This window comes from Haliotis rubra, unplaced genomic scaffold (genome assembly GCF_003918875.1).
Source record: "Haliotis rubra isolate DU_JTF1 unplaced genomic scaffold, ASM391887v1 Scf1234, whole genome shotgun sequence".
NCBI classification, from domain to species: Eukaryota; Metazoa; Mollusca; class Gastropoda; order Lepetellida; family Haliotidae; genus Haliotis; species Haliotis rubra.
In genome coordinates this window covers 206,907-231,907 of record NW_025765153.1, presented here as the reverse complement: position 1 = coordinate 231,907, position 25,001 = coordinate 206,907, and the positions used below count along the sequence as shown (strand labels likewise).

At 42.0% G+C, this 25,001-nt stretch overlaps 1 protein-coding gene across 1 annotated transcript; it reads left to right on the top strand.

Annotated features, from left to right (window-relative positions):
• LOC124266166 (5'-nucleotidase-like) lies at positions 1-23,147 on the top strand (the record flags this gene model as incomplete). The annotated part of the gene is given in 10 exon segments (XM_046700968.1): positions 1-61; positions 64-224; positions 9,369-9,582; positions 15,528-15,713; positions 17,181-17,378; positions 18,209-18,340; positions 18,569-18,694; positions 20,978-21,142; positions 21,850-22,053; positions 22,861-23,147. Coding segments are annotated over 10 exon segments (1,632 nt in total), but the record flags the coding sequence as incomplete, so codon positions are not given.
• Positions 23,148-25,001: the final 1,854 nt, after the last annotated feature.

The following is a 25,001-nucleotide window of genomic DNA, read 5'->3' as shown; positions in this document are numbered from 1 at the left end:
ACGAACATTCATGGAGGCCCTTGCTCGGGGAAGGACGCAGCGGCCAACAAATGTTATGGCGGCTACCCCGTATTGTGACCAAAGTCAAGGAATACCGGCACCTTAAACCCAACAATACCATTGTCATTGATGCCGGTGACCAGTACCAAGGAACGCTGTGGTTCTACTGCTTCCGGGGAAATGTGACCGCGGAGTTTGTCAACTTACTCAACTACGACGCAATGGTGAGAGTCCTCAATGTCTTCTAAAATCCTCAAATTATATTTTCATGTGTGTTATCCTAGTATCCATGGTATTTTATTTACATCACTTTTGTCATTTTCAAATTATTCTTTCGTAATATGAAATTTGGGTCATAAAGAGATTAGCTGAAGCCGATTAAATACGTTCTCGAAATATACATCATTTAAATCGAGCTATACTTGGTGGCGTTCTCATATAACATTACCTCTCACTTGTGTTGTGTGCATTGAAACGCTTGTTGTACTTTAGGCCAGAGATACTACCTCCCTTCAACTGTTGTCCGATAAAAACTACAGTCTGTAGCTTGTAGCTGCAAAGAAAATATATATACACGTCGGATCATATGTTAAATTGTCATACTTTATGTCATGACCTCGATAAGCCGGAAACCTTTCGGACAATTTCTCCTGGGAACGTACATAAGTATACACGATACAACTCCCTTATACATGATTTTAGCATGTGTCTTAGACTCTAGAGACACTGAAATTGAAACTAACTCAAATCTAGAATGACTTTGCAAGTGTAGAATGCCTTAGCGGGGGACTGAAATTCAGCATTGTTTGGGGAGCTCCTGTAGGATTTTTTGCTCTGGCACTGAATGTTAGTTTGCTTTGATTCAGTAATACACACGCGCACACACGCACGCACACACACACACACACACACACACACACACTCCTCTCTCTCTCTCGCTCATATACACGCGTACACACACACACACACACACACTCTCACACATATATACACGCGTAACACACACACACTCTCTCACACATATACACACGTACACACACACGCTCTCTCTCTCCACACATATACACACGTACACACACACACACACACACATATTTCATACATCATACATACTAACGCCATAGTGTGTTTAGTTAGGTTAGCTAAACGTTAGTTTGGTTTTATTCAATAGTACGTGATGTATTAAGCGGGACAATAATTGCGTGATCGTTACCACCAGGACCAGTGGGGTTCCACTCATCAGATGTTATCACAGCTACCAATGTTACATCTAACCGTTTACCTTTTTATCTAATCTGTCTGTACTTCCTGACATATCTACCACCTATTTCGTATCTCAAGTGTAGATTCACCAGTGCATCTATCCAGCTGCCAGTGCCTATATCTAACCCGATATCTCATCCCTGACTCTGTGGTAACCAATGTTTGATTTCAAAAGGGAGAGCGAAGGGATTGGTTATAATTACATGTGAGTGAGTGAGTGAGTGAGTTTGGATTTAGACCGCACTCAGCAATATTCCAGCGGAGGTCTGTAAATAATCGAGTCTGGACCAGACAATAAAGTGATCAACAGCATGAGCATCGATCTACGCAATTGGGAATCATTACATGTAATCACCATACCCCCACCTGTGTTCACAGTAACAAGATTCTCCGGTGCAGCTTCGTATAGATAACATGATTGTCTAGCCTTGCTTCATACAGATAATATGATTGTCTCTTCCAGCTTCGTTCAGTAAACATAAATGTCTGGTCCATCTTCGATTCAGATAACATGATTGTCTGGTCCATCTTTGATTCAGATAACATGATTGTCTGGTCCAGCTTGATGAACAACAAGAAAAAATCTACTGTCAGCACATTACGCCAAAGCTTTGTTGTTCATCTAGTAAAACATCTGTCTCGTAATGTACAACCCACCTTGATTAAATTCGTAAATATTTATAAGCGTGTGAATCATTGTAAATATATACTAGCCACATAAAGAAACTGTGCACACAGAAAATGCCTTCAGAATTGGAATACAACACAGCAAAGACGAAATGATGTAGACACACTTTATAAGCTGAAGTATCGGACCACAAGAAATTGTCAAAGAACATGAACAATATCCGTAACGATGACGTCAGAAGTTCAAAATCGAGTAGGGGGTCACACGACGAAGTCACAAAATCAATAACGGGTATGACCACCGTGCGTGAAGCACAGCAGTGCAACGACGACGCATAGAGGCTACCAAATGAGCATTGGAGGCCTGGGAAATGGTCTGGGGCGTGGTCACTGCTGTCTGGAACCTGTATCTGAGATGAGTCACCCGAATCCACCTGTCCTGTCTTGGCGTCGTTACGTCGGGACGCCCAGAACGTGGGTGGCCGGCGACGTCATTACTGTTTCGATAACGCCTGACCCATGCAGATATCGTGTTACGATGGCATTGGAAAGTGCTGCCACCTATTGTTGGCTCTCATTCCTGCTAGAACCATTCCAATGGTGCGTCTTTGATTATACCCGTATTGTCCGCCTAACTAGACTTGCCTCTTTGGCTTATCATTCACCACAGCCTTAGAGCAGGGCTCCAAATGATTTGAAGTTCAAAGTTATGCCTTTGATTTGCTGAAACACAGAGAAATTCTTCAACATTTTCAGTGTCCCACCTACCCCAAAAGACTTTATGACGTGAAAATATTATGACACCCACGTACACACACACACACACACACACGCACGCGCGCACCCACACACACAAATAACCACCATCCAACCTCACACAGTTACACACATACTTTCTCACACACACACGCACGCATGCATGCATTTACTGGAAATATTATGTGAATGCAGAGTATATAGTAACGTTTAACATTCTTCTTCACTGTGAGCTAAAAGGAGCATTGTCAGCCAAAGTTCTAGATTTGTCAGTTACCGGCTGTAATAGACTTCATACACTACTTGGATGTAAGGACATGAACCCGTTTTTAGGTGGGACCACCTAACGCTTTAACCACTAGGCTACCCAACCATCCCCTGTAATTTGTGAGATGGCGATGTGAGTATTTAGGTTATCACTTGTGATACCTACACTGAAATTACTTATCAAATACGCACATGAGGCCTGTTCTGAGACTAGCCCGGCGACGCAAGTTGACTACAGCTATGCGAGGCCCCTACTTCAGGAGTTCTCACAAGGTTAACATAATCAAAGGTTGACTCACTGTCTCAAGTAATTGAATAGTCTCCTTATGTGCAGAAATCCCTCCCCAAAAGACCCATCCCATCAAAAACCGATCCAATAGAAAATGAATAAGAGGTTGTATTTCCATAATCACACGTTTTAAAAGAGGATCCAACAACGAGGGAGCTATGACACAGCCTTGTACCGTATTGTCATTTCCTGGCGAAAAACCTGCGTTACTACCGTTAGACCTTGCCAGTCGTGGGAAATGTAATGATTGGCGTTGAACTGGTATAAATTGATATGTAACATCACACGATAATGGTAGCGTCAACTCATACAGCATTCATTATCACGCCATTCCACGTCCATGTGTCCACTCATCTCCCGTATGTTGACTCACATTCCCCTGATAATTATCTTGACCATCAGGAAGAGCTGTGTTAGTATTGTGTTTGATATCTGTCATGATGCAAGTACAACGCGTTATCAGTTAACGCTTTCAGAGGCTGTCAACATTATATTTTATCTGTAATGACTTTTTGTATAGATAGTTTCATTATTAATCAGTGCAATCGTGTTCATACTGGCTTTCCGCGTAAAAAAACAAAATGTGATTTTAGTTCAAAGATATGTTTTGTACAGCCGGTTTTTATTATTAATCAGGGCTGTCACGTTAAACGTGGCATTCGACGTATAAACTAAACCGTGATTTTATTTATAATGATTTTATGTGCTGACAGATTAATCACTAATCAGTGTGTGTGTGTGTGTGTGTGTGTGTGAGAGAGAGAGAGAGAGAATTAATAATAGATTTAGTTTTAGTTTTACGCCACTTTAATCAACAATTACGCTACCCCACCGCCTGCTAAGATAGAGAGGGGGCGGTGGGGTAGCCTAGTGGTTAAAGCGTCCGCTCGCCATGCTGAAGACCCGGGTTCGATTCCCCACATGGGTACAATGTGTGAAGCCCATTTCTGGTGTCCCCCGCCGCGATATTGCTGGAATATTGCTAAAAGCGGCGTAAAACTAAACTCACTCACTCACGAAAATAGAGAGATACTGGAATATGCACGGAGATTACGGCAATCACCACGTTAAATATTCCCTGTTAGTAGCTCATACTCATAACATAATACATCGTAATAATTCAACTGAATATCAAACCGTATCCAATTCCAGTTGGTTGTTAGGGCAACAGAGCTAGGTAAATTACACGCCATGTTAACACACACCACTTGTTCTAATGGGTACCTATCACCCCCTGATTAGTAATGGACTGTGCGTCTTCGTCGGGTCAGGTCAACGCTTCCGTCTCACAACTCAGTTGTCATGCAATCGATTTTCGCAATTGCAGTGTACTCAGTATTGTGCATTGTTCTGGAAACAATAACCGTGAATAATGTTTCCATTTCACATTCAAATACCACGTATAAACACCATGTTAACAATAACCAACATCAGTCTGGGATGTTCGTACTGTATGAACGTTGCTCTTTGTTAGCGTACAAAACCTACGATCGGATCTAAATCGAGTTTCTAAATCGACGGCATAACTGTGGAAAGTGTTTCAAATTTTAAATTTCGATATCGCGCATTAAATACATGTTAAAAATCATCGACGTAAACTGTGACCTTCGATTTTGCATGACAGGTACGTTTTTGGGTTGAAACGGTACAAAAATTATCGTAGGGTCTAAATCGTGACGACACCCACGTAAATATTTGTACCAAACAACTGCAAATATTGTCATCAACGATCACCTTAAAAATCCTAACCGCCTCCGTGGTGCAGTGGTTAGAGCGTCTGCCCGGAGAACGGAAGGTCGCGGGTTCGATCCCCGACCGCGTCATACCAAAAGACGTTGAAATATTGTACTTGTTGGTCCCTGCCTGGCGCTCGGCATTAATGGGTACAACAAGGACTGGTCGGCTCGGAGTCAGTATAATGTGTCTGAGTGGGGTACTCATGCGTCACTGCGGTATGGTATCTCAGTGGGCTAGCACTATAAAACCAGCTTAAGTCTGGGCTAGTACAAGCAGCCGCACATACACATACACACGCATGCACGTCGTCATATGAGCGAAATATTCTCAAGCACGACGTTAAAACCCAATTTCACCTTACCTCACCTCACCTTAAAAATCCAATTTAAAAATGTCACGACCAACTCCTCGTATGGTGAGTATCTCCTGTTCTTCAGAGTGGGTTTACCCAGGTTTTGTGGACACTGTTTCAAATGTTTGGTTTACGTGTTACCTGCTGCCGTACCTGACCTTCACTGTAGGTTCCTTAGTGAATAGACGGCACATATAATACTGGTTAGGCCATTAGTACATTTTATGTCTTTCTCATATCGAACATCGACCAGCAAGTTAGTGAGTGAGTATGATTTTACGGTGCTTTTAACAATATTCCAGCAATAGCACGGCGGGTACACCAGAAATGGGCTTCACACATTGTAACCATGTGGGGAATCGAACCTGGGTCGACGAGCGAACGCTTAACCACTAGGCTACGCCACCGCCCCTTCTCAAATCGAACCGCGACCAGCAAGAGAGCGGGCCAGAGACAAATATGTTTCTCTAAATGTGTAACTTATTATATAAAAGTTTAAAATGTAGATCGCTTGGTAATATTCTGTAAGTATATTTATTATGTAGATTGAGACCTTTTTGTTTCGGAAACAATTTAAAAATAATAGAGATGAACTAAGGTCAAGCTGATCTTTGAAAGGAAATTTATGTTATCACAACTGAGACAAGACAGCGTTTAATTATTTCACGTCAGAATGAAACTTCAGGAAGGGCAGGAGATAAGAAAAAAATCTTTGATCTTGTTACATAGGCAATGTGTTTATATATGCCTCGAACATAGATAACATGATTTAACATATGTTATATTTGGGATTACACTTTCTTAGTAAAGTACAAATTCTAGTACTTTTTTGAGTTGAGACCCATCCGGGATTCGAACTCACACCCTCAGAGTCAGGCACCTAATCGCCATCACACAAAGTCAGCCGCCTAACCCGCTCAGCTACCGCGACTTCGCGTGTTCGAATCCCGGATGGGTGTCAACTCAAAAAAGTACTAGAATTTGTACTTTACTAAGAAAGTATAATCCCAAATATAACATATGTTACATTTGACCACTTTCTAAATGGCATTGTGTAATCATAATGATAACATGATTGTCTGGTCCAGTTTCGATTCAGATAACATGTTTCGATTCGATGTTGTAACTAAGGCTAAATATGTTTATATATGCCTCGAATGTTATCTCGCAGGAGTAGCATTCAAATTGTAATGTTAATCTCTATGCAGAGAAACATCTATTTCTTTCTAGCAAAGATATATGTGTCATGTCCGACTTACAGTCTTGTGTAGCATGGACACGTTTCTACACTACTGCTCAAACAAACAATGACACATTCAAAATTGAGACAGGGCGGTGGGGTGGCCTACTGGTTAAAGCGCCCGCTCGTCATGCTGAATACCCGGGTTCAATTCCCCACTTGGGTACAATGTATGAAGCCTATTTAAGGTGTCTCCCGCCGTGATATTGCTTAAATATTGCTAAAAGCGGCGTAAAACCACACTCACTCAAAATTAGGCTCATGCACAATACATGTATATTTTCTTCTTATCTCCCAACACGTATTTGATTCTTATACAAACGTTTGTGGTTCGTAATCAGTAATACATAATGGAAATATAATGGTGCTTATTTGGTCCTTTGTCGATTGAAACGTTTAATCTAATCTAGAGGTGGAAAAACTGAAGTACTATACTTTTGCTTTTACAGTAACCTTTGTGCCCTTCAAAGGTTGCTATACAAAGAAATAGGTCTTTGACGCTGTAGCCTCAACTAGATAGTATTGTTGCTAGATAATGTATTCATGTATAAATATACTAAGACGTATGTATCATAAGCTCTGTATGATTCCCAGGCAGTAGCAAGGTTAGGATAGGTTCCCATCCATCTGTTGCTTGTCGTAGGAAGCGACAAACCTGGGCCTATTTGATAGGCTCGGTGATTAAGTTGGTTGGCTGGTTTGTTGTTTAACGCCGCACTCAGCAACATTCCAGCTACCGGTATATGGCGGCGATCGGTAAATACTCGAGTCTGGACCACACAATGCAGTGATTAACAGCATGAGCATCGAGCTAAGCAATTGAGATACGGTGACATGACATTGTGTCAACCAAGTCAGTGACTCTGATCACCCGATCCTGTTAGTCCCCTCTTAAGACAACCATGAGTTGCTGAAGACCAATTCTAACCCGGATCTTCACGGGTCCTCGGTGACGTGGTCTGTTGCGTGTCATTGTACACGATGGCGTGGTTGGTAGCCGACGTTGCCACAGAGAACAATCCGCCCGGTCGCGGTACGATGACTCACATTTAACCAGCCTGACCACCTGACCCGTTCAGTGACCTCTTATCACCAGCATGATGACCTGTCCCAACCAGGAATCCATTTGGATCCACTAACTTAATTAACTGAAATTTCCATTTAGTTTAGTGATACAACGTTGACTTCCCTGTTGTATCTGTTAGATATTATGAATGCTTCAGATGAAACATTTAGAAACAAGTTAATTATGAAATAATATAGTAAATACCCTGGAACCAATACAGTTATATTTCTGTCATGTAGAACCCTGATACTATCAAATATGTCAGTCTGTTCCTATATCAAACGTGTTTTATGCCTATGCTGAATAATTCTGTCTGTCATACATTAAAACAAACGTATTATGTCAGGAAGTTACATAATGAACTCTACTGGAAGAGTTTCAACAAGGCTACATTATGCAGATCATATACCGGTAACAGTAGACATCGTCCATGACTTTACCACCCAAATGGGTCATTGCACGAAAACATGAATTTTCCTACCAGGCAGGGGTAGCGTAGTGTCTGGAGAATTCGTTCGTCAGCGTGAACTCATTTGAAGCCTCATTTATAAACTGCTGGATTATTGCATAAAACAGCGGAAAGTCAAAGTTGTTCTCTCACATTACTGCCAGATAACATATTCTGACTTGAACGAATGCTTCGTTCAGGGTTTGCTTGTATAAAGCAATTTTACCTCTAAGACTGTCTTTGCTATACTTTAACAAAACGTGGTACGGAGATTGTTTTCGCTACTATGCTTTGGAATTTCCAATGTTTGAAACCGTCTAATGTAGGAAGATGCTATTTTTAACTTATCCTACAGCACGTCCTCGTGGCATTGTACAGATGCTATGGATAAAATGATTATGATACCTTTCTGAAACCTTAATGTAATACTATGTGAAATTAGCCAGTTACTTCTATTTTATTATCCCCCGCCGCGCGTTTAGCGCGAAGCGGGGGATATAGTATTAGGCTCCGTCCGTCCGTCCGTCCGTCCGTATGTACGTACGTACGAATTGGAATATCTTAAGAACCGTTCACTAGATTCTTTTCATAGTTGGTACCTAGGTTCATCATAGTATAAGAAAGGTCCAAGTCAGGTTTGGTGACCTTGACCTTCATTTCAAGATCGCAAGGGGACTTTAACGTTTCACCTGCATGTCAAAAAACCGTTCTCTGGATTTTCTTCATATTCAATACCAAGCTTTATCTGGGAAAGGCGCAGGACCCAGTCCATTTTGGTGACCTTCACTTAATTTTCAAGGTCACAGAGACACTTTGAAGATTTCAGCATGTTAAATTGTATGTTAAGATAGTCAGCAAGATATCGCAAAATATATTCACAGGATTTTCTTCATATTTGACACAAGCTTCAACCACGGAAGGCCCAGGGACCAGTCACTTTTGGTGACCTTCACGTAATTTTCAGGGTCACGACGACACTTTGAAGATTTCATCATGTTAACCTGAATTGTCAGCAAGATATTTCAAGAACGGTTCACCGGATTTTCTTCATAGACTTTCAAGACTTCCCTTGAATGTTTTTCAATAAGCAATTTCTTTAGTACTAGTTTTGCATATTTCATACACTATGACATTCATGTCAAGGTCAAAGCCAGTCTTGAAAATATGTGTGTGTTTAAACAACTAAAGAACAAGATATCAAGAGAGGTTGACTGGTTTGATTTGATAATTTGCGGCGGGGGATTATGTCATCTTAGTGACAATGCTTGTGTTAAAACTTGTATTTAATTTGATATGCACTTAACATGTACCCTTGTGTATCAGGCGTTGGGCAACCATGAGTTCGACCGAGGCATAAGTGGGCTACGCCCCTTTCTGGAGGAAGTCACAGTACCCGTCCTCAGCGCAAACATCAACGCAAGTTTGGAACCAAGCATCCAGGGGCTGTTCCACAAGAGCACCGTGGTGACCATAGGAGGTCAGAAGATCGGGGTCATAGGCTACACCACCACGGACACCCCGTCAATATCAAAAACTGGTATGCTGGGCACATCGGGGCACTTATATATAGTGGAAGAACAGGGCACATGTATGCAGTGTAATATCAGGGTACATATGAACAGTGGAGCATCAGGGCACATGTAGACAGTGGAACATCAGGGCACATGTAGACAGTGGAACATCAGGGCACATGTAGACAGTGGAACATCAGGGCACATGAAGACAGTGGAACATCAGGGCACATTTAGACAGTGGAACATCAGGGCACATATAAACAGTGATTAGGGCACGGGTATTCATTGGAACATCAGGGCACATGTAGACAGTGGAGCATCAGGGCACATGTAGACAGTGGAGCATCAGGGCACATGTATACGGTGGAGCATCAGGGCACATGTATACAGTGGAACATCAGGGCACATGTATACGGTGGAACATCAGGGCTCATGTTTACACTGGAACATCAGGGCCCATGTATTCATTGGAACATCAGGGCACATATATACAGTGGAACATAAGGACACATGTATGTAGTGGATCACCAGGAAACGTGTCCACAGTGGAATATCGGGGCACATGTAGACAGGGGAACATCAGGGCACGTGTATACAATGCAACATAAGGGCACATGTATACAGTGGAACATCAGGGCACGTGTAGACAGTGGAACATCAGGGCACATGTAGACAGTGGAACATCAGGGCACATGTATACGGCACATGGATAAATTGGAACATCAGGGCTCATGTTTACACTGGAACATCAGGGCCCATGTATTCATTGGAACATCAGGGCACATGTAGACAGTGGAACATCAGGGCACATGTAGACAGTGGAACATCAGGGCACATGAAGACAGTGGAACATCAGGGCACATGTAGACAGTGGAACATCAGGGCACATATAAACAGTGATTAGGGCACGGGTATTCATTGGAACATCAGGGCACATGTAGACAGTGGAGCATCAGGGCACATGTAGACAGTGGAGCATCAGGGCACATGTAGACAGTGGAGCATCAGGGCACATGTAGACAGTGGAACATAAGGGCACATGTATACAGTGGAACATCAGGGCACATGTATACGGTGGAACATCAGGCTCATGTTTACACTGGAACATCAGGGCCCATGTATTCATTGGAACATCAGGGCACATATATACAGTGGAACATAAGGACACATGTATGTAGTGGATCACCAGGAAACGTGTCCACAGTGGAATATCGGGGCACATGTAGACAGGGGAACATCAGGGCACGTGTATACAATGCAACATAAGGGCACATGTATACAGTGGAACATCAGGGCACGTGTAGACAGTGGAGCATCAGGGCACATGTAGACAGTGGAACATCAGGGCACATGTGGACAGTGGAACATCAGGGCACATGTATACGGTGGAACATCAGGGCTCATGTTTACACTGGAACATCAGGGCCCATGTATTCATTGGAACATCAGGGCACATATATACAGTGGAACATAAGGACACATGTATGTAGTGGATCACCAGGAAACGTGTCCACAGTGGAACATCGGGGCACATGTAGACAGGGGAACATCAGGGCACGTGTATACAATGCAGCATAAGGACACATGTAGACAGTGGAACATCAGGGCACATGTAGACAGTGGAACATCAGGGCACATGTAGACAGTGGAACATCAGGGCACATGTAGACAGTGGAACATCAGGGCACATGTAGACAGTGGAACATCAGGGCCCATGTATGCAGTGGAACATCAGGGCACATATGAACAGTGATTAGGGCACGGGTATTCATTGGAACATCAGGGCACATGTTTAAAGTGATTAGGGCCCATGTATTCAGTGGAACATCAGGGCACATGTATTCGGTGGAACATCAGGGCTTATGTTTACACTGGAACATCAGGGCCCATGTATTCATTGGAACATCAGGGCACATATATACAGTGGAACATAAGGACACATGTATGTAGTGGATCACCAGGAAACGTGTCCACAGTGGAACATCGGGGCACATGTAGACAGGGGAACATAAGGGCACGTGTATACAATGCAACATAAGGGCACATGTAGACAGTGGAACATCAGGGCACGTGTAGACAGTGGAACATCAGGGCACATATGGAGAGTGGAACATCGGGCACATGTATAGAGTGGAACACCAGGGCACATGTAGACAGTGATTAGGGCACATGTATACAGTGGAACATAAGGGCACGTGTATATAGTGGAAAACAAGGGCACATGTATTCAGTGGAACATCAGGGCACTTGTATACGGTGGAACCATCAGGGCCCATGTATACAGTGGATCACCAGGGCCGATGCATACAGTGGAACAGCATGGCACATGTATACGGTGGAACATCGGGCACATGTAGACAGTGAAACATCAAGGCACATGTATACAGTGGAACATCGGGGCACATGTATACAGTGGAACATCAGGGCACATATGAACAGTGATTAGGGCACGGGTATTCGTTGGAACATCAGGGCACATGTTTACAGTGATTAGGGCACATGTATAAAGTGGAACATCAGGGCCCATGTTTACACTGGAACATCAGGACCCATGTATACAGTGGAAAACCATGGCACATGTATACAGTGGAACATCGGGGCACATGTATACAGTGGAACATAAGGGAACATGTATACAATGGAACATCAGGGCACTTGTATACAGTGGAACATCTGGCACATGTATACAGTGCAACATCGGGGCACATGTATACAGAGAAACGTAAGGGCACATGTATACAGTGGAACACCAGGGCACATGCATACAGTAAAACATCATGACACGTTTATACAGTCGAACATCAGGGCACATGTAGACAGTGAAACATGGGGGCACATTTATACAATGGAACATCGGGGCACATGTATACGGTAGAACATCAGGGCACATGTAGACAGTGAAACATCAAAGCATGTATACAGTGGAACATCATGGCACATGTATACAGTGAAACATCAGGGCACATGTATACAGTGCAACATCGGGGCACATATGAACAGTGATTAGGGCACGGGTATTCGTTGGAACATCAGGGCACATGTTTACAGTGATTAGGGCACATGTATAAAGTGGAACATCAGGGCCCATGTTTACACTGGAACATCAGGACCCATGTATACAGTGGAAAACCATGGCACATGTATACAGTGGAACATAAGGGAACATGTAGACAGTGAAACATAAGGGAACATGTATACAATGGAACATCAGGGCACTTGTATACAGTGGAACATCTGGCACATGTATACAGTAGAACATAAGGGAACATGTAGACAGTGAAACATCAAAGCATGTATACAGTGGAACATCATGGCACGTGTATACAGTGAAACATCAGAGCACATGTATACAGTAGAACACAGGGCACATGTATACAGTGCAACATCGGGGCACATGTATACAGAGAAACGTAAGGGCACATGTATACAGTGGAACCCCAGGGCACATGTATACAGTAAAACATCATGACACGTTTATACAGTCGAACATCAGGGCACATGTATACAGTGGACCATCGGGGCACATGTATACAGTGGAACATCAGGGCACATGTATACAGTGAAACATGAGGACACGTGTATACAGTTAAACATCAAGACAGGTGTATACATTGGAACATCAGGGTACATGTATACAGTGAAACATCAGGGCACACATGTATACAGTGAAACATCAGGACACATGTATACAGTGAAACATCAGGACACATGTATACAGTGAAACATCAGGGCACGTGTATACAGTGAAACATAGAACATACAGTTAAACATCAACATCAGGTATGTATACAGTGGAACATCATGGGCACGTGTATACAGTGGAACATCAGGGCACACAGTGTATACAGTGGAACATCAGGGCACGTGTATACAGTGAAACATCAGGGCACGTGTATACAGTGGAACATCATGGCACGTGTATACAGTGGAACATCAGGACACGTGTATACAGTGAAACATCAGGGCACGTGTATACAGTGGAACATCAGGACACGTGTATACAGTGGAACATCAGGACACGTGTATACAGTGAAACATCAGGACACGTGTATACAGTGGAACATCAGGGCACGTGTATACAGTGGAACATCAGGACACGTGTATACAGTGAAACATCAGGAGCACGTGTATACAGTGGAACATCAGGACACATGTATACAGTGAACATCAGGACACGTGTATACAGTGGAACATCAGGGCACGTGTATACATCAGGACACGTGGAACATCAGGGTACATGTATACAGTGGAACATCAGTGAACATGTATACAGTGAAACATAAGGGCACGTGTATACAGTGGAACATCAGGGATACAGTGTATACAGTGAAACATCAGGACACGTGTATACAGTGGAACATCAGGACACGTGTATACAGTGGAACATCAGGACACATGTATACAGTGAAACATCAGGACACATGTATACATTGGAACATCAGGATACATGTATACAGTGAAACATAAGGACACGTGTATACAGTGGAACATCAGGACACGTGTATACATTGGAACATCAGGGTACATGTATACAGTGAAACATAAGGACACGTGTATACAGTGGAACATCAGGGCACGTGTATACAGTGGAACATCAGGGCACGTGTATACAGTGAAACATCAGGGCACGTGTACATGTGTATACAGTGGAACATCAGGACACGTGTATACATTGGAACATCAGGACACATGTATACAGTGGAACATAAGGGCACGTGTATACAGTGGAACATCAGGGCACGTGTATACATTGAAACATCAGGGACACGTGTATACAGTGGAACATCAGGGCACGTGTATACAGTGGAACATCAGGGTATACATGTATCAGGGCAGTATACAGTGGAACATCAGGGCACATGTATACAGTGAAACATCAGGACACATGTATACAGTGGAACATCAGGGCACATGTATACAGTGGAACATCAGGACACGTGTATACAGTGAAACATCAGGGCACGTGTATACAGTGGAACATCAGGGCACGTGTATACAGTGGAACATCAGGACACGTGTATACAGTGAAACACCAGGGCACGTGTATACAGTGGAACATCAGGGCACATGTATACAGTGAAACATCAGGGCACGTGTATACAGTGGAACATCAGGGCACGTGTATACAGTGAAACATCAGGGCACGTGTATACAGTGAAACACCAGGGCACGTGTATACAGTGGAACATCAGGGCACGTGTATACAGTGAAACATCAGGGCACGTGTATACAGTGAAACATGAGGGCACGTGTATACAGTGAAACACCAGGGCACGTGTATACAGTGAAACATCAGGGCACGTGTATACAGTGAAACACCAGGGTACGTGTATACAGTGAAACACCAGGGCACGTGTATACAGTGGAACACCAGGGCACATGTATACAGTGGAACATCAGGGCACGTGTATACAGTGAAACACCAGGGCACGTGTATACAGTGAAACACCAGGGCACGTGTATACAGTGGAACATCAGGACACGTGTATAAAGTGAAACATCAGGGCACGTGTATACAGTGAAACACCAGGGCACGTGTATACAGTGGAACATCAGGGCACGTGTATACAGTGAAACACCAGGGCACGTGTATACAGTGAAACACCAGGGCACGTGTATACAGTGAAACATCAGGGCACGTGTATACAGTGAAACATGAGGGCACGTGTATACAGTGAATCATGAGGGCACGTGTATACATTGGAACATCAGGGTACATGTATACATTGAATCATCAGGGCACATGTATACATTGAATCATCAGGGCACGTGTATACATTGAATGATCAGGGCACGTGTATATAGTGGAACATCAGGGCACATGTATACAGTGAAACATCACGTGCTTTAACTACTACCCCGCCGCCCACACCATACGTGTAATTTATTCACCAATACATGAAAATAAGATTCGTAAAGTATAAAAAGTGCTTGACCTATTATTAAGTTTCCTTATTTTCACCCGCAGAAAAACTGATATTCGATCCCATCATTCCCCACATGAAGGCGCAAGTTGACGCCATGAAGACTTCTGGTATCAACAAGATTATTGCTCTTGGCCATGCCGGCTATCAGTTTGACCGGAAGATGGCGCAGGAGGTGGAAGGCCTGGATATTGTTGTCGGTGGCCACAGCCATTCTTTTCTGTACACAGGTATCATATGATTGTGCTTGTTCGTTTGTTGTGTAACGCCGCAATTATTCCAGCTTTTTGTCGGCGATCTGTAAATAATCGGGTCTGGACCAGACACCCAGGTGACATCATGAGAATTAATGAACACAGTTGGATTCGATAGCATATATATATAAAATGTTATGGAAGAAGAATGTTAATACCAAGCACTCAGCCTTCTTGTTAAGTTTCACTAGTCCTCTACCTTCAACCTTCATACCAGCACTGACACAGGAAGGAAGCAATTAAATGAGCCGTCGGTAGGTCATCACTTTAATATTTTTGGGTCGGCCCCAGTCGATCAGGAAATGAGAAACTGAAAAAAAAAAAATATTGCCCTGACAAGTAGTCCTTAGGAATGTCAAACACGAAATAAACATTAAGATGATAATGATTTTTATGGAGACACATGTACAATGTGAATGACCCCCCTCTAAATTGATATCCAGCGTAAGTGACCCCGCCCTGCATTTCATGTACAAAATCAATGACACCCCCTCCCTTCCCATAATTTTTAAGCATAATTTTAAACTATATTTTTATGTACAAAATTGCTGATCCCCTAGTACAAATGTACAAAATGGGTGCCCCCCCCCCTAAAATAATCAGCATCTCACACACACACACACACACACACACACACACACACACACACACACACACACACACACACACACACACACACACCATAGAAGCCATATTGTATTAAGTTAAATGGATGTTGTTCGTCTATTTTGTACAAGTATGGTTCTCAAGACTAAAGCCTTTTTTCAGATAAAATAATGATTTCAGATACAGTTCAGTGGATTTGCTCCTGTATGATTTTTGTTTTCAAAATGAATCAGTGGATTGTCTGGTCCAGACTCGATTGCCATCACTGAGTGCTGCATTAAATACTTAATTGAGTGATAAATTTATTAAAACTATAATGAGAGGATATATAGTACATACCTTTTGTAAGCATCCACGTTTCGCGTGACTGTAGCATTAGCTTCCATCTTGACCCATGTAATGTTAAAGGTCGCGTTAAACCAACCCACTTACTCACAGGCACTAGTACCGTTATCAGTACGTAGTGAATAATTACAAACGATGACCCGCTGGTTCATTCAATCCAGACTAAAGTACGCAAAGGCAGCAGGTTGTAGACTAACATCTAGTCTCTGAAATGAACATATTTTACAGAAAAAAACTGTTTCCAAATTACATTAATAAATGTAACAAATGGGAGCCCAGAGACTTTCTCAATTATCAAAAGCACTGGTAATCTAAACTTGCCACATATTCTAGACTTGCATGGTCTTTATTGCGTATATTTGATTCACATGGTCTGTATTGCGTATATTTGACGGACTATGGGTGGCGTAAAACCGCTACCGAATACGGAATCCTTCAGTTATACGGTACACCAGGTATATTTCTCCACATGATTTGTGTTCTGATCCCCAGGTACACCCCCATCAATAGAGAAGCCCGTGGGTCCGTATCCAACCATAGTAACACAAGCCTCGGGGGCAAAGGTCCCAGTGGTACAGGCCTACTGTTACAGCAAGTACATTGGACATATAGAACTGGAATTCGACGACGATGGAAATGTTGTGGCATGGGAAGGGAGGCCAATACTTCTAGATAAAGACACACCACAAGGTAAATCGTTAAACAATGATATCTCGCCAAAAAGTGCGCGTGAGTATAGTTTTACGTCGCTTTTGGCAATATTTCAGCAATATCATGGCAGGAAACAACAGAAATGGGCTTCACACATTGTACCCATGCGGGGAATCGAACCCGGCGTGACGAGCGAACGTTTCACCCCACCGCCCCGCAGCACTATCAAGAAGGGGGATACCAGACATGAGCTTCACATGTTAAACCCTTCTAATAACCTCAATCCAGGACTTCCCTGTGTCCAGCGAATGCACTGACACTACCACACCGCTCCAAACCCGTGGAGTATTGGTGATATCTGACGTTATGGATAATGTCAGATCCTTGATGGAAATAAGCTTTATTTGATGAAGGTCTGATACATGCAAACATATCATGCTGCCAAAACCTCAACGAAAACATTAAATACCTGCTTTGCAAATATTATGGGAGAATTCAAATATTTCTGAAAAAAAACCAGTTACCATTTTGGGATAAAGAGAATCATACATGCAGACGCGATTTTTTATTTGTTTAGAACATGATGAATGTAAATATCCCTTTATCTGATGTTCATCTGACCACACATAGCCGGATCGGTGGTGGCCATGTTCAGGTTTTAAAAAAAGCCCAATAAAGCCATAACTGATCTGTTGGTCAGCGTGACCAATGTTGACAACCCATTTTCTTACGTTACCGCCATACGAGGTCACGACGTTATTTGATTTAATTAGTCTTCAATTTGCAACATCGTTATTCCCAAGTTCCTCACTTACTCCGCGAATATATATTATGTTGTTGGACCTCTGATTCCATTGACTGCATTTCAGATGCGGAAACCCTGTTGAAGATGGAGCCTTGGGCTAAAGCCGTGAACTCGTCCGCCCTGGCGGTTGTCGGTGCAACTGACGTCTTCCTCCAGGGGGATGAACACGACTGCCGCAAAGTAGAGTGTAGCCTGGGTAGGTCGAGGAGAATCTGTTTCGGGGAATACATGTTTCGTTTGTTTTAGCAAATTTGACGAAAACCAGTTTATGTAATTTATTTTTCTTCACGTTTTATAGCATGGAACACGAATGGGTCATATTTTGCAAACGCTGAAATCACAGGGCCTTTCATCCTCGAATGAACACCTATTGAGGGGAAGATAGTTTTGGACGTTACTGTATTTTGTTGTCGTGGTTTTCTAGGCAATGTCTACACAGACGCTATGATCTACAAGTTCCTTCAGCTTGAAAAATCCCACGAGGACTACTGGACTTCCGTTCCTATAGCTCTCTGTAATGGAGGGGGGATACGTTCGCCAATTGACGTTGGTAAGTATTTCATCATAACGTGCTTGTGTTATCGATGAGATGAACCATTCTCCCACAATTTATTCTCATTATCCGATAATTGAGTTCTTCATGTTTCAACTCTTTCAAGAGGAACTACTTTCGAACTCGAACTGTGTCATGCTATGCGTTCTATTGACTCAACGCTCCCATCAATTCCACGAGGAATTTCCAATGTGTCGTTGCAAACAATGGCTGTAAGTGATTAGGTACTGTATGTTAAACCAACTGGGCGATTCACTCAAACATTGTGTACTTTTTTTGGTTTCTGAAGACTCTTCACAGTCAAATTACGCCTTAAACATCATTCTAAGAGGGCATTACATTAATTATTGTATATTACAAAGAAAATAATACCTTTAAGTGTTTTCGTATCCACCAAAGATTCGCGACCGCCTCCGTGGTGTAGTGGTTAGAGCGTCCGCCCGGAGAGCGGAAGGTCGCGGGTTCGATCCCCGACCGCGTCATACCAAAAGACGTTAAAATATGGTACTAGTTGGTCCCCGCCTGGCGCTCGGCATTAATGGGTACAACAAGGACTGGTCGGCTCGGAGTCAGTATAATGTGTCTGAGTGGGATATTCATGCTTCACTGCGGCATGGTATCTCAGTGGGCTAGCACTATAAAACCAGCTTCAGTCTGGGCTAGTACAAGCAGCCGCAGATACACATACACACGCATGTACGTCGTCATATGAGCGAAATATTCTCAAGCACGACGTTAAACCCAATTTCACCTCACCTCACCTCACCTCACCCAAAGATTCGCTTAACACAATTTACACTAAACTATGTTTTTTAACGAACACGGTTTCAACGAATTGACTTATATAACGACCTGCTGTTTTATCATTGTTGATCGGCATTCTAGAAGTTAGTTCAGTTTACTGTACATTCGTAAGATATTTACGATAAGGATACGTACTTCGTTATTAGTCTCTGTATAGACACACAGTAACCCATGCTTCTTGTCCTCAGAGGCGACTAACGGGATCGGGTGGTCAGGCTCGCTGACATGGTTGACACATGTCATCGTATCCCAATTGCGTCGATCGATGTTCATGCTGTTGATCACTGGCTGTTCTGGTCCAGACTCGATTATTTACAGACCGCCGCTATAAAGGTGGAATAATGATGAGTGGGGCGTTAAACAACAACAATCAGTCAATTATATATGTTTACCCGACCTGCTGCCAATAGGTCAAGATGATCCTCTTTCGGGAGCAGTACACTACTTTCCTCTGTATAAGGATACCTGAGATGCGTTATGGCAAATGAAGTGCTCTTGACTTTATGTAATGAGATGTAACAGAACATAGGTAAAAACACCAGGGGATGTATATGGTCGATTCCAACGAAAAGTGTACACATCATGTTTGGGCCCATAACAAGTTAGCATTACTATCTTCACTTATGTCGGGGTGTCCATCACATCGGCGCAAGTGAGACGATTCGGGCCATATAAAACATGACTATTTTTTATTAAACATTAAGCTTATGGGAGACAAAAACAGGTCATTTTTATTCTTTTGACATATATTTTACAAATGTTTTGTTGAAAACATGTTGTGTGTTAAATACTAGTCAAACTGGATGAACAAAAGTTTATTAATCTGATTGCCAAATATTTCGTGAATAAATCCCCTGAAATGATTTTGCCTAGGGCTTAATTCGTAATTTTGGTAATTTGTTTTCAAGTGGTATTTTTTTGCGTTACCTACGAATACAATTTTCAATGACTCTGTCAATTTATGTAAATGCAACACAAGGTTATGTTTTTATTACCTTTTACAGAATTAATATGTAAATTACTCAAATGCAGTGGCGTTACATAGTATTTCTTACAAGTAATAATCTAAAAAAATGTTAGAAAATCAAGGTCTGATTTGTTAAAAAACAATTACGTTACCTACAAATACCATTAAATATGTTGCTGTTTCCACAGATGAACACATTAGTGAGTGATATCCTAAGTTCAAGTGCAAAGGGCCACAAGGTAAACGTGTGCCACATCTGAACATTTTCTGTGCTGTTTTTACGAAGATATCACACAAAATAACCTATATTCGTAGGTAAATTTTAACTCCCAAATATTATCTACAAGTACCAACAACTGATCACATTCAAATAGATTGGTGGAATGAGAACACGTGACATGTGTTCCATTTAGAAGTCATCGTAGATGAGACCAGACAATATCTGGGTGATTTGTAAGTGTATTTTACATTTTCTGTAATGGTTGGTTAAACGCATGGTTTTAATGCAGGCGAAATTACAATGAAAGACGTGTTATCCGTGCTACCATTCATGAACGATATCGACCGGATCAAGCTGAAGGGAGAGTTCCTTCTGCAGGCCTTGGAACATTCCGTGTCCAGGTATCCGAAGTCTGAATCTGACGACCTTTTTGGCGGCTTCTTACAAGTTTCAGGTACGTCGAAAAAACAGCTGTGTGTTAGTCTGTGTAGAGTTGTGTCCCTTAGACCTGCCATATTACTCTATGACTAGCCATCTATATCACACGTATTATTGTTTTTAAGATTTTCAGTTTCCTATGGAATCCTAGAAGGTACATTGTCGCGTCGAATTGTCGCGTTGTCGCCCTCACAAAAACAAGCAAAAGGTGTCAAAATTAACCAAAGCGCGACAATGTGACAACGCGACATTTTGACCATTTGTCGTATTGTCGCGCTTTGAATAATATTTTTTTATTCATTTAAAGAGCGACAATGCGACATCGCGACAAATGTTCAAAGTCAAAATTTGTTGCGTTGTCGCCCCATGTTATATGTGTAAAAAAAAGCCTTAAAATGCGCGACAACGCGACAATGTCCCTTCCAGGATTCCATTGTTTCCCAAACGTAGTAAATACCTCAGTCCTGCATCACTATCATCTGTGGGGCTTCATCTCACATAAGGCTGACAAACTATGGAATTAACAAATGGTCCACTGTTGTACTACAGTCATGTACACTGAAATGTGGTGAAGTGGAATTCAGCAATACATCGAGTAATACCATGTTTGAGACGATTATATGGTCTTTAACTAAAAATGACTTAATGCAGATGGATAAATCTCAACGAGCAGAACAGAGAATTAAAAGAAGGATCTTTTTGAAAGTATGAACTGTGTTCCAGGTTTGGTAGTGACATATGACGTCAGCAAACCAGTTGGCAGCCGAGTGGTTGATGTCAAAGTACGCTGTTCCAACTGCACAGTTCCCAGGTTCGATCCCCTTGACAAAGAAACGTTGTACACCGTTGCACTGCCGACCTTCACATCTGACGGGGGCGACGGCTACACCGTCATACTCAACAACAGGATACAAATGCCACCAATTGGTAAGTTCTCTTTAAAATTGGTGTTTATGATATACGCTGCCCTTGTGGTGGGTGAGTGAATTTAGTTTTACGCCGCTTTTAGCAATATTTTACCAATATCTCGGGGCCACCAGAAGTGGGCTTCACTCATTGCTCCCATGTGGGGAATCGAACCCGGGTCTTCGGCATGACGAACGAACACTTTAACCACACTGCTACCCCAACGCCCTTGTATGTATTCAGCTTAAACTATTTTTTCTCCATTTGTAGTACATAGAGGATTCTTCATCACGTGTGTTTTCTTAACACAGAACTCTACAGTAGGGAATATCACGCGAGTCTTCGTTAATCGGGATTTGCCGAACCTTTTGCAAATTATATTTATTTATCATTTTCACATTACTATTTCGCTTTTATGAAACAAATGCCCCCAAGTCGCCTTCAGAAACGTGACGAATCATTACGTATTGCGTGTAGTAGTGACACATACTTTCCGGTGAACCAAAATAAACAACCTGTTCACTACATTTTCGTATATTCATTCGCTGAGAAAAGAGGATATTCAAGTTAAAAAAAGCTGGCACAGAGATTGGCAGAATAAATTCAACTTAAATAAGAACAGCGATTCTGTATCAGTTGATTACATGGTATAATTTCACTGATAGTTTTCTTTCGAAAAAGTCCCACTTCCTGTTTACCTACTTTGCATATCAAATTTGCAGACTTATGTCATACTGGGTTTTATGTCATAAGCTAACGTCACGGATAAATGCTTCAGTTAAATGATATAGTCCCTCAAGGATATATATTAATTTTCTTTCTTTCCAGGGGCTCTTGACTCGGATGTATTTGTCAACTATGTGAAGAAATTTTCTCCCTTGACCCAGGGTGTAGAAGGCCGTATTCGTTTTGTGACGGAACCAGATTGTGGCGTGAATGGTGGCATCGTAACTTCCGCAAAGCTATCAGTCATCGTTAGTGTGATATTGATACTTATGTGTAATTACCTTTAGTTGAACCAAGGTGCATTCTCTTCAGTGACATTGGAAATCCTGAGAAAACATGAGGAACATGAGTGTCACAAATGTAATTTACTAAACCGGAATTCCTCGTTATTTGAATTGTTTGTTTACTTTTTCCAGTTTCGAATTTCCCTCGTTATATAGTCTATATTTGCGTAAGTTGATTATTTTCTCGTTACTTGAAATCAATTTGTCCTCGGTGCAACGACTATTTTCTCGTTATTGCAATAAAAATTGTTATAAGTTCGTTAGTTTAAGTTATGCGAAATTTTGGGTTGAAATTTTATGATGCCAAAGAAAACCACTAGGCTTTAGTCATTCGAACCCATATAGACCTTCTTCGGTTGCAATCGTTGGAACGTTTGTGGAAAACGTCCAATCGAACATAACCGACCAAGAAAATCTCGATCGAAGGAACGTGTGCGTTGAACAATGTACATTTGGTATGTTACCTGATCTAGTCTCGAAAACATCTCGTGTCATCTCGCATACACAATGGCTTTTCGAAGAGTTACATATTAAGCACATCTCGTTAGGTAAATGTATTCCAGTTACAAAGAATCCCTTTGGCTACGAATGATACAATGATCTTCATAACAAAGCCTTAGACGGAAACGTCAATGAAGCTATATCTATTACTCGAACTGTGTATATCTTGAGGTAAGTACATCAGTATAATGATACATCATTTCATGACTTAATCGTAAAACAATAGACAACTGACTCAAGCAGATTGAAAAGTTAACGTTAATGTTCCTTCTGATGTGTATCATTCATGCTTTGTACATTATCGTTGCTCCTATGTCCATGTGCTGTCATTCCCTAAATGTGTGTATGAGCATATAGATTGTTACCATATATATCTGTCGATATCTACATCTGAATACATCACTTTAATGGCCTGAGACAGCTATGAACATGTCTATTTGAGAAAGTAGATACGGATGTCAAGACATTCGGGATTAACGGATGCCAATAACACTCGGGTTGCTTTCAAGGGTAAACTGATTTATATATGGACCATTGTTATGTTTATTCAATGTTGAAATTGAGAAGAAGACAAACACCGAAGATGCATTTGCCGCTGAATCGCGCTAAATCAAACCGATCCCGATCACGGCCCGGTTGCACAAAACGAGCTCAGTGCTATGACTGTTTTGAGTCTGTAGTACAGAGAGCTTGGGACATTGTACACAGTGCTAGTCACCATTTTCTTTTCAGGAGTCGATTATTCTAAGACAGTCACATAAATGACTGAGTGCGGCGTAAAATAACAATCGTTCGACTCACAGAAATACTTTGCAATCATTACTTCACGCAGTTAAGCTTGTTTACGCCAATCATACAGTCACTGTATGTATTGTTTACTCACGGCTCTGAAATCATATCAAATAATTATATCGAAAGCGACTGAAGATGACGTGCTGTATTTGCATTCTGTAGACACATGAGGTTTTGTGATTAATTGTATCATAAATTCAAGCATTTCAAACGCACACATTTCCGTTGTCTGTAACAGTTCAGATTTGACTTGAGTTTTACACAATATCATTATTTTGTTAGTTGTACAGTTATATTTTTCATTAAACCCTTAAATTAAAGAAAAACGTGTCACAAACATGGAAGTGGGGGTGGGGGGACGCTGAATAGTCAACCATGGTTATTTCATGGGATTCAAACAGTTTAAATGTGTGAGTGGGTCTGGTTTTACGCCGCATTTCTCAATATCACAGTTGGGGACGCCAGTAATTGGCTTCACGCTTGTGGTGAATCAAACCCGCGCGTCTTCAGCTTGAGTAGCGAGCGACTAGGCTACCCCACTGCCCTAACGTATGCATGAACTCACATGGGACAGAAACAATAGTGAAACATATACAAAATGGAATTGTGAGCGGATACAGCAGTGAATAGTTTCTCTTCCTCTTTATGAGAGGGGCGGTGACGTAG